The following is an 18896-nucleotide window of genomic DNA, read 5'->3' as shown; positions in this document are numbered from 1 at the left end:
TGGATCACAGGTACATCTGGGTCCGTGAATCAACAGGAAGAGGGCGGGAATAAATGCGTGGTTTGGGAGTTCGGGGGCAAGGCGGTCAGACAGACAAGCGGGACAGCAGGCTCGCCGAAGGTTGTCCTTAAGGAATTTTTTTTTACAGTAATGGAAATAAGTTTTAGGTCTGAGAATTAGAATAAAAGACCAACTTAATCAGTACAAAGCAACGCTTTTTGTCAAAGTAGAGTTTCGGCTTACTTTTAAGAGAGACACGAGGGCAGCGGTCAATCAATGAGCTCTGTGGACGACCGACGGGACGTTAGAGAAGGATATAGAAATGGAGGAGCAACGGTGAGTTGGAGCATGAGTATGACCTGTCCACAGTTTTTCTGTTTACGACATTTGCCTTTTTGGTTTGTAAATTAAATAAAATAAATAAATAAATAAATAATATGATTAAAGGTAACTTGACTGGGAGAACATTAACGAGGCTGTACCTGTCCTCAATTTTTGATTGGTTGGATCTAATTTGGACTCTCTTTGGAGTATTTTATTAATACACAAATACCTGAGACTCAATAACATTTCCGTTATGCAGCGTTTATGATGATGATGAAGATGAAAATAGTGCATGCAGTGTAAGAAATAAACGAAGCTACACTTATAGAAGAATAGCTGCGCATTTTTGTTGTTGACATTAATAACGCAAAAGTATGGTAGCACCAGGGAACGTGACTCGAGATGGTCAAATAGACGTGTTTTGGGCCATTTTTGAACGTGTTTAAGTATATTTCAGAGTGCGATGCCCTGGGCCGGTCAGTGGCTCGTTGTTTGTACACTATGCTTTACATGGAGGTAGTTGCTAGGTTGCAAGTATGTAATGTATATAAACATCATTCGCTAAATTGGCAAATTATTGAATGGCGTTTGGCATGAGCGCGACAGCCAAGGTCTGGAGGTTCTCACAGGTAATGGAAAACTAGAAAAATCACTTTGTCTTCCTATATGTTATGTTTGTAATTATATTTATAGGTTAACTAGCTTAATAAGACAAACATTGCTCTAACAGCGATTTCATGTAGGCTACCTGCTATGAGTCAATGTGTCCAGGGAATTAGTCGTCTAGTAATGGGCATTAAATTAATGCAATTATTTACGTGGTTTAAAAGTAGCCTTGCAGAATGATGGTATGTAGGCTACCTGCTGTTGGATTAAAGCTGTCTGTACACACCTCAGACTGTTGACAGCAGTCAGACAGCCTGCAGGCCCATGCCTTGAGTTAATGGCAAGATAAAGTGGAGACCTAGTTGTCTAGGGGATGTGATTGTATGATTTAATTGAATAATAATATATTTAATATCACTAGCTTCCTTTAGTTCTTTAAAATTGAACCATATTCATTGATAAAATAAGTGTTTTCCCTTATTTTGTTTATTATCTTTCACTTTACTCCGTATGTGGTAATGACTAACCATTTTACATACCTTTGGCATTTACTTAACTTGAGATGTTAAGTAATAGGTGAAGGCATTAATTCAGAAAGTCCATCCTCCTCAGCGGTCCCTTAATGATTCACTGGAGGGAGAAATTCAGGCCTTCCTCATTGATGAAGACCAACTTTACACTTACGATGACCTCACCAAAGTCAACCCAGTGACCCCAGCGACAGGTATCCATCTCTAATGTCTCTATCTTTTAAATCACTTGATAATGTAAATACAATGACGTAATAGGGCATGCTTGTGCCTGCTGGTTGACCTATTTAAATGATTTAACTAAGCTTGAGTTTAGGCAGTGTTTTCCACTGTATGGCAACTTAATCTTGATCTGCAGTGCTGGCAGTGTATTATTTGTCCACATCAAGATAAAATCTGCATGGTTGATAAAATGTTAATGTGTGAATGACTGCTGATGCAGTGTTATACCTTTAGCCTTTTCATTACACCTTTACTTACGTTTTCATTCTTTTTATCTAAGTTTTGATATATAAGTGTAGTCATACTGATCTATTTTGTAGATCATATGTCAAAAAAACCTTGAGGAAACTACATTACAGTACAGATTATTATTTTTAAAACATTGTGTAGGTGCATCTGTAAACATTTGTAACAATGCAAATTTTCCCACTTAATGTCTGATAATATTTGTTCTTTCCCTGACAGTGCTGAAATGCCTGCAGGTCAGGTACAGCATGAAGGTGTTTTACACCCATGCTGGCTGCACCTTGGTGGCTCTTAACCCCTTCCAGCCCATTCCAGACCTCTACTCTCTGGATGTGATGAAGGAGTATCATTATGCTCATCAGCCCCAGGTATTTCAAGCAGCTCCCATTTGTTTTTTATTTTATTTGGCTATCATATGTAGATGTATATTTCTGTAGATTTGTGCTATAATGGGAGAAGATGAATAGTGGTGCCATCAGTGAGTGTTTCAAACCATCCAATGATGCAGACCTACTCAGTGAAACTCAAAAGTACTGCTTTTATTAACATCTGGGAGGTCTTTAAGCTATTGGGTGCTCTGCATGCAGTAAGTATGACCATCCATTTAATAAATCTGGACATTTTTGCCTGCAGGAGTTCAAGCCGCATATCTTTATTGTGGCAGAAGAAGCCTACAGGAATGTTCGGGGCCAGCTGGAGCCGGTGAACCAGTCCTTGGTGGTCAGTGGTGAGAGTGGTGCTGGAAAGGTAAACCAGACACATGCAGCATTAAGCTTAAAGTGCAAGCTAACTGAATAATGAACCAGAATGTCAGCTTACTTGTTACTTTTTGCAACGGTTTGTCCAAAACAGAAGCACTTTGCATGATTTGAATTGCAAATCATTAATAGACGATAGTTAACTGAAAATAGTACGATGACAAGCTGTCATATGTTAAAAATGGCAAATGTTATTGTTTTGTGCAAATGATATGCTCATTTGAATTTGATATCTGCAGCATGTTGGGACAAGGGCAATGACCATCTGTAAATGTGGTGTGATGCCAAAAAATATTGAATGTTAAATTAGATCAGCTGGTAACCGATTATTAACATAACTGGTATTTTAAAATATTGAAAGCACCCCAAAGAGGCTAAGTCTTTCTGAAGAAAACTTTGAGTTCAGAATGATGTTTCTCATCATAAAATTGAGTGAAATCACAATGCAAGGGGCAACTATAAAAATCAGTGTCAAAGCCATCCTATTCAGGCCCTCGGGTATTAAAACCTGAATTAAAAACAGACACGGTTGTGTGGTGAAAATCACTGCATACACTTCTAAAAGTGAGCACTGTTCATTGTTGCTTCCACAAATACCAATTAAGATTGTACAGTGAAAAAACCTGTAATGTTATGTAAATAATATTGAGCAATGACACCAGCTTGTTTAAGAAGGACTGAGGTGAAATGGAAAACTGTCCAGTCAAATCTTACTGGAAAGAGACATTTGTTTTTATTTATATTTTACTTAGCTTAGCAAGTTTTTTGAAAACTGGGTTAAACAGTATCATAAAAAGTTGGCTGCTCAAGTGGGAGTATGAGCCAGTTTACTGTATATGGACTAACCTGATTAGACACTAAGAGCCAGATTTAGTGGCAAAACCCTCTTTTGATGTTTTAAAAGCTGCTGTCGGGATTTACTAAAGAGGTGCAGTGTTAGTTTTGAGACTGAAAGATGTAGACACAAGAACCTTTGCAGCTGGCCTTATTCCAAATGAGTGTAAGAGTTTCGTTTTCAGAGCACAAAATTCTGGGAGGAGAATATTTCAATGAATCACATATATGTGGTTTTTGGAATGAGGGGACAAAGATTATTGGAAAGAGTTTGTCATTAAGACAAAATAAAAAAATCCTTTATAGATCCCACAAGGGAAATCATTGTGTTACAGTGGCAGGATAAAGAAGAAAAACGGTACAGTCTACAATAAATAAACAACATAGTAAAGGTGAAAGAGCCACAGGCGCATACTGTGGGAGGGCAAATCATTTTTATATACACAACAACAAAAACAAAATAAAAATGTGTTTAAGTTGGAGAAGAATAAAAAGTGAGACTGAAATTGTTCAATAGAGTAGTGCAAATAGCATTCATAAATATGTACACTTTAAATCTAAGAAACTGCTGCAACAATGTGTGATGCAGAAATATGTGTGTGTAGTCTCATGCCTGACCGATGTGTTCACCTGTCATGGAAGGAAAAGAAAGAAGAGTTATGGCACAGTTTCACAGGAAACGGCAGAAATGACATGCTGAAGCATTCTGTATGGCAGCGAGGCTGAATTGGTCTGAGGGAAAAGGAACTCTGCTGCCTCAGTAGTGTGTGATTAATTGTCCGTGATGCAGATTAGTTTGTTCTCTTATCCCTCACTGACTCAAACACCTTCAGATTCTGCCCAACAATGCTTCCAGCCTTGTGAATCAGTTTGTTGATCCTGTTGGCCTCTCTGTGACTGATCCTATCCTGCTAGCAGACAATGGCACTTGCTACCACAGACTGGTAGAAGTCTGTCCTATAACTGTGTAACACATATTTCTGCTATAGAGTAATCCAGATATTTTAATGTGGCAGAGTGGAGTTTTAGTGAACTGAACTTACTTTAGAGCAGGGGTGGGGGAACTCCAGGTCTCAGGGGCCGGTGTCCTGCAGGTTTTAGATGTGTCCTTGATCCAACATAGCTGATTTAAATGGCTAAATTACCTCCTCAACATGTCTTGGAAGTTTTCCAGAGGCCTGGCAACTAATCATTTGATTCAAGTTTGTTGACCCAGGGTGATATCTAAAACCTGAAGGACACCAGCCCTTTAGGCCTGGAATTCCCCACCCACAGCCTCACACAGCCTGGAGAATAGAAAAATTGTGTCAAAGTAACATCATCAATAACCGAGTGGCAGCTTAGCATATTGTTAGGTCACCCACAGAACTTTTCACTCCCATCAGCACATTTTTTGCTACTGCAACATGACACAGTTTTTACCCTGTTTATTAGATCTGGCTCTTAGTAATCTGACATCTGTCTGTTTTTATTAATGCCCCCAAAATATTGCTCCTTGTTTACTGCAGTTCATCATACATGCTATAGTCTAGACAACCCAAATTCACCATCCCACAGAAAGTTGTATGCCGGTATCTGCAGTAGTTTGACTGGCATAAACATCTCATGCATTCTTTCCTATCACAGATTTTTATTACTATTGTTTTAAAATTATTTTTAGATTCTCTTTCCACCATGCCCAAAGTTGCTTTTTTGTCACATTTTAATATATGCTTAAAAAAACTCTGCTTGTCTCTTAATGATTTGTTTCTTTGTAGACGTGGACATCTCGCTGCTTGATGAAGTACTATGCCACAGTGGCGTCCGTCTCGGTGGTGAAGAGTCAGGACACAGTGGAGAGGATCGAGAGGAGAGTGCTGGACTCCAACCCTGTAATGGAAGCTTTTGGTAAGAGAAACAGAGGTGTTTCTGTTAATGTGAAAACTGAATCCCATAAACGGTCGCTCATCATCATTAGCATATGTTTCGTTTAGGCAATGCCTGCACGCTCCGGAACAACAACAGCAGTCGTTTCGGAAAATACATTCAGCTACAGCTGGACAGGTATTTACAAACATTACTTGAGGTGGCATCGTCTGAATAGTGTTCTCTCTTACTTTCCCAGATTTGCGGTCAATGTGTCGTTTTTATTTAAAGGTGTCAACTTTTAGTTGGGGCGTCTGTACAGACATATTTACTGGAGAAGACCAGGGTGGCCTGCCAACCAGCTAATGAAAGAAACTTCCACATCTTCTACCAGGCGAGCGAACAGAGCTGCGCTACAGCTCAGAGATGTTTTACTCCAGATATGTAGTAATTCTTTTCAGTATTAACATACATGAACAGCGAGCGATTTAATGTTTCAGATGATGAAAGGGGCCACAGATGAGCAGCGGAAAGAGTGGAAGATGTCACATGACCAAAGTTTTGTTTGGCTGCCAAATTCCGAGAAAACAATTGAAGGTTGGTGTCCTTTTTTTATGTGTATTAAGCAACATGTCTACACTCATTTTTACATTTAATTTCATTTTTAGACCCAGGTCATTTTTGTTTTTTTTGGTAACAGCTATATAATATAAAAAAAAAATTTTTTTAAATTTTTATAGAGGATTGTTTCCATGAGACAGTGGAAGCAATGGTTCATCTGGGCATCAATGCAGAAAGGCAAGGAGAAATATTTAGGGTAAGAAAGGATATCCTCTACTCTGCATTCTTTGCATTCACACTGTTGATTGGATTGGTGGGTAGATGTACTGGACATTTTAAAATGTTATTTAAAGTGCAGTTTGTAATGTAGCTCTCAATGAAGGCCACAGACCAAAATGCATTATTCAAGTAACAAGTGCTGTTAGATCTTCTACCTCAGAGTAAAAGTTGTTGACAAGTATTATGTGATGCATTTTTAATAAACACTTCCTTACTTAGAGCCCACTATAATGTAAGTATAAGTGCTTCTCAGAGGGTGGTCTGGGGTTTGCACCCCTTAGCCACGTCAGTCATATAATCTTGCTGTACTATAATTAAGAAGTGCTTGTCTACAGATGGAGATTCTAAAGCAAAATCTGAGTTTCTGATACTTCCTATCAGGTTAACCTTTGGACCATTAGAAAGTTTTTAAGCCAGTCCACTGAGTCAGTCTGGCTAAATCTGCTGTAGGACATTGGGCGTGGGGTCTCGTGGGTGGTGAGTGGGGATAGCATGTTATCTCAGCTCTTTAACTTTCAGTGGTTTATGTGCAGTGTTTTTTCTTTTCTTCCCTCTCTCTGTTGTTGTAACACGTTACAGATATTAGCAGGAATTCTCCAGTTGGGAAATGTCAGCTTCTCCTCTTCAGCAGATGAATCACAACCTTGTCACCTTGATGCAAAATCTAAAGGTACTGGATATTGTTTTGCTTTTGACATTTGTTATAAAACATTTCCAGATAATGAATGATTAGGTATATATGGTAGTTACATTTCCATGTTTTTTGTTGGATTGAGTAATAAGTTCTATGACATCACCACACCTGTCTCCTGCCTTTAGACTTCTTGCAGAGGGCTGCTGAGCTGCTGTGTGTTCCTGCTGAGGAGCTTCAAACATGTTTAAGAGTAAGAACTCTGAAGGCGGGGAAGCAAAGCGTGCTCAAGCCGTGCTCTCAGGCAGAGTGCAGTGTGAGGAGAGACTGTCTAGCCAAAGTCATTTACGCCCAGTAAGAATCTCCATTTGACCATCAACAACTTCTCAGAGTGCAAAAAAACTGTTGCTAGAATGGATGATGATGTGGGAACATGTTTGTGGAAACTCTGCTGTCGTCAAAGACTTAAATGTTAAACCGTCATGCCGTTTTCTGTTTACAGTAAACATGAATATTGTCTGTTTACAATCATTATAGCATCTCCATGCTTGAAAATAAGTGTGTGACTTTTCCCACCAGGTTATTTGAATGGCTGGTTACATTCATCAACAACAGCATATGTGCTGATAAATCAACGTGGTGCAACTTCATAGGTAAAAGCATTACTTTCTCAGATAGTGCTGAACATGAATTTCCAGCTCTATAGCCAAGCTCACAGAACTCCTCTGTAATCTTCAGGAGTCCTAGATGTGTACGGCTTTGAATGTTTTCAGACCAATAACCTGGAGCAGCTGTGCATCAACTACGCCAATGAGAAACTCCAGCAGCACTTTGTGGCTCATTATCTCAGAGCTCAGCAGGTAGTTTTGTTTCTCTGAAGGTAATCTGTTCAGATTTCTCAGTGGGCTGCTATTTTGAGTGCTCAAGCAGATTTCAGATTTAATCTGTCAACAAACTAAAGCGATTTCAACATCTCCTTTATTAGGCTATGGGATAATAAGATGTTTAAATGCATCTCGAGAAAAGTTTCAGAACTGCTATATTAGACATGAACAGCAGCTAGATCATCAGATTGTTTTTCCTGCAGCATTAATGTCAGTATTTCATTTTACTATTAAATTTGTATGTTCTACATAGATTTTTATCACCATCATCTGATAATGCCTTTCACTACAGTAGGTGGCACTCATAGGGAGCATTTGCTAAGGGTCAAACCAGCTAATGCAAAGAAAGCCTGGCTATGTTGAACTTCTTTTGCAGTGTACTCCTCTGACCTTGGGCTTTCAGGGGGTTCTTCACTTTTCACAAAAGCTCTAGCGATTGAAAAAAGATTAAAATGTCTTGTATGTGAATTTTCTTTCTTTTTTTTAATCACTACTTTTTCCAGGAGGAGTATGTGTCAGAGGGTTTGCAGTGGTCCTTTGTCAAATACCAAGACAATCAAAGTTGCCTCGATCTTTTAGAGGGAAGCCCCATCAGTGTGTTCTCTCTTCTTAATGAGGTATGCTGGCCATTAAGAAACAAACAGAAGGAAATATCGTGCAGACTCAAAAAAAAAAGCAGAAAAAAACAAAATTCCAACATTTTACCAAGCTGGGTTTAATTTTACACCATTTCTTCTCTTGTCTACTTTTATTCTTAAATGTCCTAGTAGTAAATGTGCCAGATAAGCAAAGTGAATACAATTTACTACCATCAGAATACCACCTTTGTGGACATTTCATGACCAGAGGTCTTTTATACCTTGTAGCTTACCTGAATAATTCCAGGTGATATGTATGATAGATGTGTCACTTGCACATAGCTGTCTGATTTTTGGCGATGTTACTGGGGCACTTTCTTGTTAATGTCTTTGATGTCTGTAAATGTGAGGCCTTTGTTGTGGTTTTATTTCTCTGACAGACACCACAAAACACAAATGGAATTTCCAAAATAAATAAACAAATAAATTTAAAAAAAATTTTTTTTAAAAAAAGGAGAATGTAAAAAGCCACCAAAATCAGACCTTCAATCATTAGCTTGATTTTGCATTCTAAATAACCTTTCGGTTGGTCTTCACTGAAAGGCAGTATGGGGGTAAAATCAAAAGAAGTGCGACTCGTTTTGATAATCACCTAAACTCCTGAAAACAGTTTTTCTGAATCCTAAAAACACAAGAAATCAGTCTGCATAGTTGTGTAAGGAAGTGTTAACATGTGCAAATTTATCTTACCATGTTTTGTTTTGTGTTTTTACATATTGTAGGAGAGTCGTCTAAATCGAGCCTCGGATGCAAAAACGTTCCGAGTTCGTCTGGAGAAGGAGCTGTGTGACAATGCTAACATCAGCTGGGACAAGTTCAGCAAGGTGCCGCACTTCACTGTGGCCCACTACGCCGGCAAAGTTGGCTATCAGATAGAAGGCATGGCGGAGAAAAACAAGGTGAGAAAAGCTTTCAGCTGTGTCAGAAATAAGCTGAATATGTATTCCTTTACTGCACTTCTGCTTAGATACTGATTTTCATTTATTTATGTATTTATTTTAAGGACCCAGTGCCACCAGAGCTAATTAGCCTGCTTCAAAAGTCCAACAACCAGCTTCTTCACCAGATCTTCAAAGACAATGAAACTGAGAGTCAGATTAAAAAGGGGCCTGGTAAAACCACTGTGGTCTCCAAGTTCAAGGTAGGATCCAGCTCTAGCCTTCATAATCAGGGCAATATAAGCTAGTCACAACCTCTTTTATAGTTTGGAGGCTTTAGTGCTGGCACTGGTAATTGCTAATATCTCATTGTAGAACTCACTGGAGACCCTGATGAAAATCCTCCACTTCACAACTCCTCACTACACTCGCTGCATCAAGCCAAACCCTGAGTGCAAGCCACTGACTTTCAAAAAGGAGGAGGTAGACAGTCTACTCCCATGTTTAATAATCTGTGTTTTAACACCACAAAGACAACACTGACATGTTTGAACAAAAGGCAAAGGTTTCACTTGATCCTTGCTGTTTGTTTTCAGGTTATCATTCAGCTAGAGGCCTGCGGGATTGTGGAGACCATCCATATTAGTGCTGCTGGATTTCCAATAAGGTGAAACTTTATTGGAATATCAGCCTAATGTACCATTTAATTTCTGCTGGATTTTGGTTGACGTCTTGTCTTTTGGTGCACAGGATTCCTTTCCAAAGCTTCCTGCAACGTTACGCACTGATCGCTAAACACATAAAGTTGGGGGGTCACAGTGTTGGTGAGTACAGCTTGTGGTTGAATCCATTTCTGGTCAGTTTCGCATGTTTCGTGTTTGGGGAAAATAGTGATTTTATCTCCTCTCTTTAGGTCTGCTGGTTTATTCTGCTTTTCCTTCAGTAGCCCTCTTACCCTCTCATGATCCTCAGTACTCTACTCTCCTTGGGAACTTTTTTAACTTGGTGCATTAAAAACAAAATAACAAACAAAATTTGCAACCTTTCCAGGTAAATGCATGCATGACTGTTGGAGCTTGCCTTGCATGTTCCTGCATTTTTTTTCTCAGTTATTATGTATCAACTGACACTTAGCTTCACTGCTGTGTTCAGCTGTCTTTTTTTTTTTGTTTTTTTTTTTTTGTAGTTAGTAAAGTATAAGGATGATGGTCAAAAATGGTTTGGGAAATCTCCCAACTTTTTGTCCAGTGTGAACATGGAGTTGACGTTAGATGGATTTTAGTGATCTTGAATATTAATTGTACTTGTTTTAGTGACATTCTTTTACAGCCCACATCATAAATATTGTGATAAAATGTAAAGTGTGTAATTATGTAAATGTGCACAGTGCTTTCTTTTTATTTCTGCATGCTGTGTGAGACTGCAAGGATTTATTAAGGTCAAAAGAACCACCTGTGGATGACATAACACCTGATCTAGACATTAATGTTCCTTAGATCTTACTGGGTCGCGTTAATAGCTGGATTTTGACAGACTGATCCGAAGGTGGATCAGAGTGTTTAAAGAAATGCTTTCGAACCCAGGAGCCTCCTGCTGTGAGGCAGCAGTACTAACCGCTGAGCAATGTGCTTCCAGTAAGCAAGCAGGCTCGCCTTAGTGATTCATCAGTTGGACAAATGCCTAAACAGACTTACAGAGCTGCTGTCAAGTCTGTAACTTCTTAGCACGTGCATGCACAACCTGAATGCTGCAACATGCTGTGTATTATTATAAAAGTTCATATCTCCTCTGTGTTCCTCTCCGTGTGCATGTTAAAAGATTAAAAAATTGGTGTTGAATTCACAGCACAGCGGCTATGGAAGCTGTGCTGTTGATTCAGATGTGTTTGCTCCCTTGCTGTTCTTCACCCGTTACACTTTTTAACCTCACACGCTGTTACTGTGTGATAAACCTCAGTCTCACAGTCTGAGTGCTGCACAACTGTGAACATTACTATATCTTTAGTGGATCACTTAATCTAACTTGTGCTTGCCTTCAGTGTTAGATTTGGAAGCTGACACTTGTCCTCAGCGACATGTGGAGAAGATCCTCAGTGTGGCGTTGAAACACCGCTGTCCGAGTGAAGAGCACAGTACATTGGTGCATTGTGGGAGGACTAAAGTTTTTCTCACACAAGTGATGGTCAGTCATTTAAAATCTGTGTGTTTCATTACAAACAAACAAGCTTATTTATTTTTAGAATTCCTTCAGCTTCTTCTTTTTTTTTTTTTTTTGTTGCATTTTGTTTGTTTGCTATGCAGTCTAGTTAGTGGTATAAATGTTCCAGTTTTCTTTTTCTTTTTGAGCACACTGACCTGTCTGACTTGTCTCACAGTTAGATTTACTGGAAGATCAGAGGAAGAAGATCCTGTCTCACTGCGCCTTTACCATTCAGTGCTGTTGGCTACGGTACCAGCGGGGCAGACGACACACCCACCGCCAGTCTGCTACTTTGATCCAAGCAGGTGAACTCATAATGCGCCTGTGAAGTAATGCAAAGTGTGGCCCTGTTCCCGCAGGTTCTCTGCAGGCTTTGACCTGACGGCCGGGCCCACGGTGACCAGCTGCCGGTGTCTGCACACTCTGTATTCAGGCTGTTTATCCCTTTAACGACAGAGCCTATCACAAATAACTACTTCAGCTGTTCAATACACATGTTCTATTATTACTGGTGCTTTATTTATTTATTTATGGTTCTTGTTCTGCAAGAGAAACAAACCTTTAGAATAAGTAACTTGTTTTAAACTGCCTGCAGCGGTGCGGTCTTGGCTAGTCAGGAATCGTGTCCGGAGATGGAACAGAGCAGCTGGAGTCATCCAGAGCACCTGGAGGAAGTGGAGGGTGAGATTATATTTGAACGCTTATCCTCATGTGTTAAGTTTTACTGCTTTTTTTCATTGTGTTAATCTGTAAATAACTTTGCTTTTATTATTATTTTTTACATCTTCTTGCAGTTACTCTTGAAATCCTTGGCTGAAGCAGAACTTGATGACGCAAAGGACCTGGTGGAGGAGGATACACCCGCACTGACTCCTGTCATCAGGGAACGGGGCTCAGTACAGCTCTCCACCATCCCGGAGCCCGTCACGGTGCAAGGGTGGCCCATGGGCCTGGCTCTAGCCTCTGCACCGTCCATGACTGTGTCTTTGACAGCCACAGGCTTCCAGAAGATGATGTCTGTCATCACCTCCCTCAACTTGCCATCCAGGAGGGGAGAGTACCAGGTGAAGACCAACCAGTACACGGAGGAACTCGCCTCCATAAGGGCTCAGCCCAAGGTGAGGACACAAACACCTTCCAGAAACGTTTTCATTTTGTTCATCTGATGGTCTTCTCTTTCTCGTTTCCTGCACAGGGATCCGTAAAGCTGCACTGTCAGCGATCTCCGCTTCTCTACGCTGACAGGCAGCCGGACCTGAAGAGCGACGTGACGGGGTTCAATGAGATCCTGCTAGAGAAAACTCTGTAACCCCTGCCTCAGTGCAAAACGCTTCTTGCAGTGAAGCAGCTGCTTCTCCATAATCTGACATGAAACATGGTATTATTTCATGCTGCCACTGTGTATGTAGGTTAAAACACTAATTGCCACGTTTGTTTGTTTTTTGTTTTCTTTTTTTAAACGAAGGTCGAAACTGATCTTACCCTGTCTTACAGGGATGAAGGGAATTATAAAACCTGCATCCTTGCATAATTATTATTTATCAGAAGCGTTTATGTAAGCTGGTGCAGTGCTAAAAATCACCTCCAGTTGCCTTACGGCCCCAGAGATGACAAAATATATATATAAATATATCACCTAAAATTCCAAATCTGAGTGAGGAGAATGGATACAATCCTCAGCTGCATTTAAGATAACGTAACCCCTTCTTTTCATTTCTTTTACAGAAAGAAATGAAGTACCATTCACATTTCTCTGTGAATGGTACTCATGGCCATTGATCAGTGGGCTTTGATCAGTGGTTGTTGATCAATGGTCATGAAAATGTGCATAATTATGATGAAGGAACTGACCTCCCAACCCCATTGTTCCTTCAGTGGGCTGGTTTCAGTCATTATGCAAATGTACTGTTTATAAGATTGGGGAAACCTGCAGTCAGCTGAGACTGAAGAAGTCACTTGGATGAGTGATGAAATGTTTCTCCCACTGAAAACGCTACGTCCAGATGAACAGAATCAACTTTAGAGGATTCTTTTACAGAACTTGCCATGTTTGTCACATGTAGAAAACAGCACATGGTGTAGATGGGATTATGGTGATGCAGGATAAACACTAACTCTTTTTAAAAGAAATCTTTGTAAAGCTCAAAATTTAAGGCATAATCTTGGCACTTTTTTAAAAGAAAAAAAAATACCAGGGCTGCAGGCTTTTGTCTCCTGATAGATGATCAGAGTATTAGGCCTCGAGACAAGTGCCTTTCTTAGAATCCACGATCAAACCACATATGAGCTGTACATGTATTTATTGGGCTGATTATGTATCTGTGACTTAATTTTTCCAGTCTTCTGTTTCTGATTCTTGTGTAGTTTTGTGGTTGCTGCTAGGAGGAAAATGGTAATCGAGCAAATATTGCACGTTAAGCGAATATTGCACTTCAAAAGCATGCACATTCTTATGTAATCAACAAGATTACACGACAGGGTGTCTACAGGCATGAGCAGGTAAAATGTATTTTATTAATTTTCATTCTTACACCATTTTAATAGCCCAGAATCTTTATCTTGACTGATGAGCAGGCTCTGATATTTTCAGGGTGTCCACCAGTGTAATCGACAGCTTGGTCGTGCATATTTACACTTTGCTGGCCTGAGGCTTCGGGGATTTTTATATTTTTGAGGCAGTTGTTTTTAAGCACCATTAAAATTAGTTAATCATTAGCCTTTTTCTTATTACCCCTGAGCAGCAAAAGGCTGATTGTGTACTGTCATCACCCCACCAGGCAGGCAGCGCGGACATTTAAGTTTGTGAATGCAATAACTGGAGAACAAGGTGATACCATAGGTGTGTTTACTAAAAATGTTGGACAAGTTTGTATGTCAGTGACCTCGACCTCAAGGTCGGAGCAAGTTGTCTGAAAACCTCGTCAACGCGACAAACATGACACAGGATTTTGAAATCGACACTGTAGGTGTGTCTACCATAGAACTGAGAGGAACCATTGGTGGTCGACAGTATTTTAATGAAAACAGGCAAACAAGGGTATTATTGTACAAATACTAAAGTCATATGATCTAAATGTGTTGAGGAAGCAAAAACAGTGGAATAGTGTGCCAGAAATTCTCAATAACTTGAGTAAAAGCACATCAGACACATCCACACTAATACGTTAAGGGTTTATATTGATGAGTATTGAAGAACTTTCAAGGAGCCGTAGACACCCTGCATAACAGAAACTTCACTGATGTGAAAAAGGATGAACCCAGGTTTATTTACATCGCTGCTCTTTGTCTTATGCACGTCAACAAAATATGTCTGAACCACTGTGTGAATTTCATCCAAAGCAATGCAGTACTGTAACATATACCAAAGTCTTTTTACACTACAGTATTTGTGTATGATAAACTTGATTTTTCTTATCACGATCAGCTTTGATATTTAAACTTTGAACAAACACATTAGCAACAATCATAGAAATCATTGGAGCCGCTCACTCCACACTTTTAATTTCAAGAGATTTCCTTTTTTCATTTTATCCACACAAATTTAATGACTTAGATATGCAAACGTGTCCAGGTTATTATCAGAAGTTATAATATGGAATTTGTGTATTTTAACTGTTTTGTTCTTATTTTCTTCCGTTTCTGTCAGTAGTACCACGGTATCCATTGACTTGTATGTTTAAATGTTTTTGTTGAAATGTCAGTTTTAAAATGTTTGGATTTCCAATCATCACTTTCCCCTTGAAGTCTTTACATGTGAAGTCTTGTTAATGGTAACTCTGGGAATTTTTACAGTTTGAAAAAGTTGGGGCTTTTATTTGAACATTATATACATAATGTAGTTTGAAGTCCCAACACAAACTGCAGCAACAACACTACAAAAATATATTTAAAAAAATGAAAGCTGGATTTTACAAGTTGGCATCTTCACTTGATTTTGCATCATTTTCTACAATTTTCAAGCACTGATCAGAAAATTCCATAAACAGCGGCTCCTGCATGGCGGATTTCATTGCATCCTCTTTATGCTCTGCACCATCTATAGAGCACAATAACTGCCTCAGATGAGGATTACAGAGCAGGTCCTTTAGCTCTTTTGACTGGCCTGGAGATAAAGAAAACAGCAGTTACTCTCACACTACTTTGTGTTAACGTGCCATTGCTGTTGCACGAAGCTTTTAATTTCAAGTGCAAAAAATGAAGAAGGGGTGCTGGAGAAATACCTAACATCTGGAGCCTCTGCAGAGGAACTTTGTCAGTGATGTCATCTTCATGCAGAAGATCATCAACACTCCAAGACTCTGCAAAGACATCAAAGAAGGGAAATTCTTTTTAGGTGTTAGGTTTACTCGTAATGCCAGACAGGAGTACTGTCACAGACCGTAGCATGATTTCATTTACTGAAGCTATGCTTAAACGAAACTATTTGGAAACTTTAGGCCAAATATTTATGACAAATGTATAAAATTCATCTTCCCCAAATGATTATATACCTGTGTCTGTGCTGTGGTCACTGTAATGTAAATATTTTTAAAATTCAGATCATCACCTCTAAATACAGTATTAGTTCACAACTCTGACTAAATGAACAAGACTGAAATCTAAAACGGTGCTCAAGAAAAAGCATATCACCCTTTAGATGAGGGCATAATCATGTAATATTCTAAATATGTTTCTTTTAAATGCAGCTGTAATATTACTTATTTAGTAAATAGACCATATAATCCCAGTGCTGATGAGAGGAATGTAACTGTACCTGTGCTCACAGCAGTCTTTGTTTCAGGATTTGAAGGGGCAGGCTTGTCAACAGGAAGGCAGGTATCTGCGAACAGGAAAAAAAAACAAAACCACTTATTGATATGATAAGAAACATCTCTTTGGAGTAAAGCCACAGCTCATGTAAAAATGTGAATGAAAATTTTAGAACAAGCTAATTTACCTTTATGCTTTTTGTAACAGCCAAGTGAACAACTGTAAGAGCCAAAACACTCATAAGGATCAAGCACATCAAAGTACTCAACAGTGTTTAACACATTTCACATGTGATTATTCTAAACAGGCATCTTCATTTATTACAAACTTAAAACACACTCTAGAGTCCATCAACGGGAACATGACAACACTGAGCGGGTAATGTCGATGCCAATCACAGATTGTGACAGACATCATGCCAGCAGGTGGCAGCACTGTCGTCAGCTTGTCTACTGGCGGTACAGCACAAAGAAGAAAAACTGCACTAGCACGATTTGACCTATGTGGGTTACCGTCCCATGTGGTGTACACAGTAATAAAAACAATGTTTTTCTTACTGCTAAGCTAACTGCACACACATTTTGTTAAATGACAATCTGTGAATACAAAATCTTTGATTTTTATTAAGCGGAGTAACAAGTATCGAGTATATTCAGTGAAGTCCAACGTCACAAAAGTAATGTACCTCTTCATTCTCTCGGTAGACAAGCTGCTTATATTAGCTTTTTTTTCTTTCTAATTTACAAAAAATCAGATTAAAGAACTGACTACTGTAGTATTTGTTCCCAAAGGTTTATCTGTGGTATTCGTAGCTAAGCAAAACAAATGCTAACTATAGGTTAGCCCGCAAACAAACATTCAGTTAAAGTTTACTTACTATCTTATTTTGCAGGCTGGACATCGGTATTTTGGAGTCCGTTCGCTGCACACACTGCATAACTGCATTTTCTTTTGAGGGAGAGGAATTACTTATGAGGGAAAACAGTCTGTTAGCGTGCGGTATATGAGTCGTAGGCACCAAAAAATGACGCTTTCCGGTTGTTTAGCTGTTCCTTCAAAATAAAGGCATCACAGATTAATTTGACTTTCCGGTAGAAACAAAGTACAAAATAAAATCCAAACACCGGGAAATATCGGGCGTCTTCATGTCCATTTTAAATCTGTCTTCGTTTCATATTTAGACCCAACTCAAACAAAATTCCGCTGCGGATACACATCCTGATTTGATTGCGCGCGCACACACGCACGCAAATACTATTGGATCATTATACTAAAATGTTTATCCGCAATCCGAACAGCAATTGGTGTCTACGAACTGAATTACAGTAATGGCTATTGATGGGCCCAGGTAGATAGTGCTTTATAAGCCAGGCAAAGATGGGGCCAGATGTGTGTCTGCTGAGTAAAATCCCCAAATCATAAAAATGCATTAAAAACATTAATGATATACATGTAATATACACTCTGGGCTACACACAGTTGCGATATAAAAGGATGACATGCCGCCACAGGAAACCAACGTATGTAAACTAATTTTGGGTATATTTTGGGGTAAGATGTCTCCATAGTAACCAACCACCTGTTTCAACATCCTTATTTGAGAAAGAACTTCGAATGTGGCATGTGAATTGTATACAGATATTTTTATTTATTTATATTGATACATTTATTTAGATTAAAAGTTTTACTTCTATTAATAAGAGATTTTATCCGAAAAACAGCAGAGTGTTGTGTATTTTCCTTAATCCCTAATCTGTTAAATTATTATTTGCTTTTATGGATCCATTGTTATTATGTTATAAAGCAAAAAAACATTTAAGAAAAACCATAAATAGAGAAGCACCAGCCAAATGTCTTTGCTCTGCAAATTATACTCCCCCCTCTATGATATGATATGCCCATATACCATGTCCTTTAGGGGTTCTGAGATACAAATAAGCACTGCCGCATGGAATCGAACCCCATTTCAAATGAAAACATGACACTGGTTCAATTACCATCAACTTTTTATTTGATTTAAAATCAGCATATCTCCTGCACCCACAGTGGATGTATACATCTATACATTTAGCTTTCAAGCACACAATCCACTGACTTACATAGCTTAACACTAACTATTCTTGCACAGCTGTAACTTGAAGGAAGGGGGGGGGGGGGGGTGTCTTGTTACAGGGAAACCTATGGAATGGAGGGCTGCCTTATGACTAATGGGCACGTTCCTGGTGTCACAGCACTCCACTCACTGGGTCAAGAAGGCAGAGACACTTGGCCATGGTCAACATCAGAAATCCGAAATCTGTGTGGAGAATCATATTAAAAAAAGAAACATAAATACATTGTTTAGTAAAACAAACTCAATGTTTCCCTTTTAAATTTAGGTTTGCTGACATATACGTTTTTTTTTGTTTTTTTTTTAAAGAAGGCAGGCTGGCGCTACAGGTATTTTTTATTTATACATGAGCAGTTTGTTCTTTGAAATATCAAAAAGCCCCGCATATTTTAATTTTTGTTTTGACAGACAAACAGCCCGAAAGCTCAAAGCAGCCAAAAATAACGCTAAAGAGAAATTAACTGATCCAGTTACTGACAAATGATAACCTGTTTATTTTCCTCCAATGCTAGCCTGAGCTGTGGGGACGCTCGGTCCATTCTGAAGGCCACAATGCACAATATCACTTACTCCGTCAAGGACGGATCGCGATCTCCTGACTG

At 39.1% G+C, this 18896-nt stretch overlaps 2 protein-coding genes across 3 annotated transcripts; one reads left to right on the top strand and one right to left on the bottom strand.

Moving 5' to 3' along the window:
• Window positions 1–78: 78 nt before the first annotated feature.
• Window positions 79–15162, top strand: myo19 (myosin XIX). 2 transcript variants are annotated; one of them, XM_004557437.4, is made up of 24 exons: window positions 79–336; window positions 1543–1654; window positions 2148–2296; window positions 2562–2675; window positions 5278–5407; window positions 5494–5563; window positions 5657–5759; window positions 5866–5962; window positions 6106–6182; window positions 6785–6875; window positions 7025–7190; window positions 7416–7489; window positions 7575–7696; window positions 8224–8337; window positions 9081–9257; window positions 9362–9499; window positions 9612–9719; window positions 9833–9903; window positions 9987–10060; window positions 11275–11417; window positions 11611–11740; window positions 12031–12116; window positions 12230–12553; window positions 12631–15162. In XM_004557437.4, exons 1-24 carry the CDS (start codon window positions 277–279, stop codon window positions 12742–12744), a joined length of 2844 nt encoding a protein of 947 aa, XP_004557494.3. In that variant the 5' UTR covers window positions 79–276; the 3' UTR covers window positions 12745–15162. The 2 variants fall into 2 exon arrangements, with proteins under 2 accessions (XP_004557494.3, XP_076745084.1); XM_076888969.1 differs by lacking the exons at window positions 11611–11740; window positions 12031–12116; window positions 12230–12553; window positions 12631–15162 and adding an exon at window positions 10150–10286 and having other exon boundaries at window positions 11275–11363.
• On the bottom strand, window positions 14432–17407 carry znhit3 (zinc finger, HIT-type containing 3). The gene is made up of 5 exons (XM_004557438.4): window positions 17062–17407; window positions 16372–16403; window positions 16189–16254; window positions 15656–15733; window positions 14432–15537 (listed from the first exon to the last, which is right to left on the bottom strand). Exons 1-5 carry the CDS (start codon window positions 17127–17129, stop codon window positions 15344–15346), a joined length of 438 nt encoding a protein of 145 aa, XP_004557495.1. The 5' UTR covers window positions 17130–17407; the 3' UTR covers window positions 14432–15343.
• Window positions 17408–18896: the final 1489 nt, after the last annotated feature.

The sequence above is a fragment of the Maylandia zebra genome, linkage group LG10 (assembly GCF_041146795.1).
Source record: "Maylandia zebra isolate NMK-2024a linkage group LG10, Mzebra_GT3a, whole genome shotgun sequence".
NCBI classification, from domain to species: Eukaryota; Metazoa; Chordata; class Actinopteri; order Cichliformes; family Cichlidae; genus Maylandia; species Maylandia zebra.
Note: the sequence above shows the minus strand (reverse complement) of the source record. Positions and strands in the feature narration are given on the sequence as shown.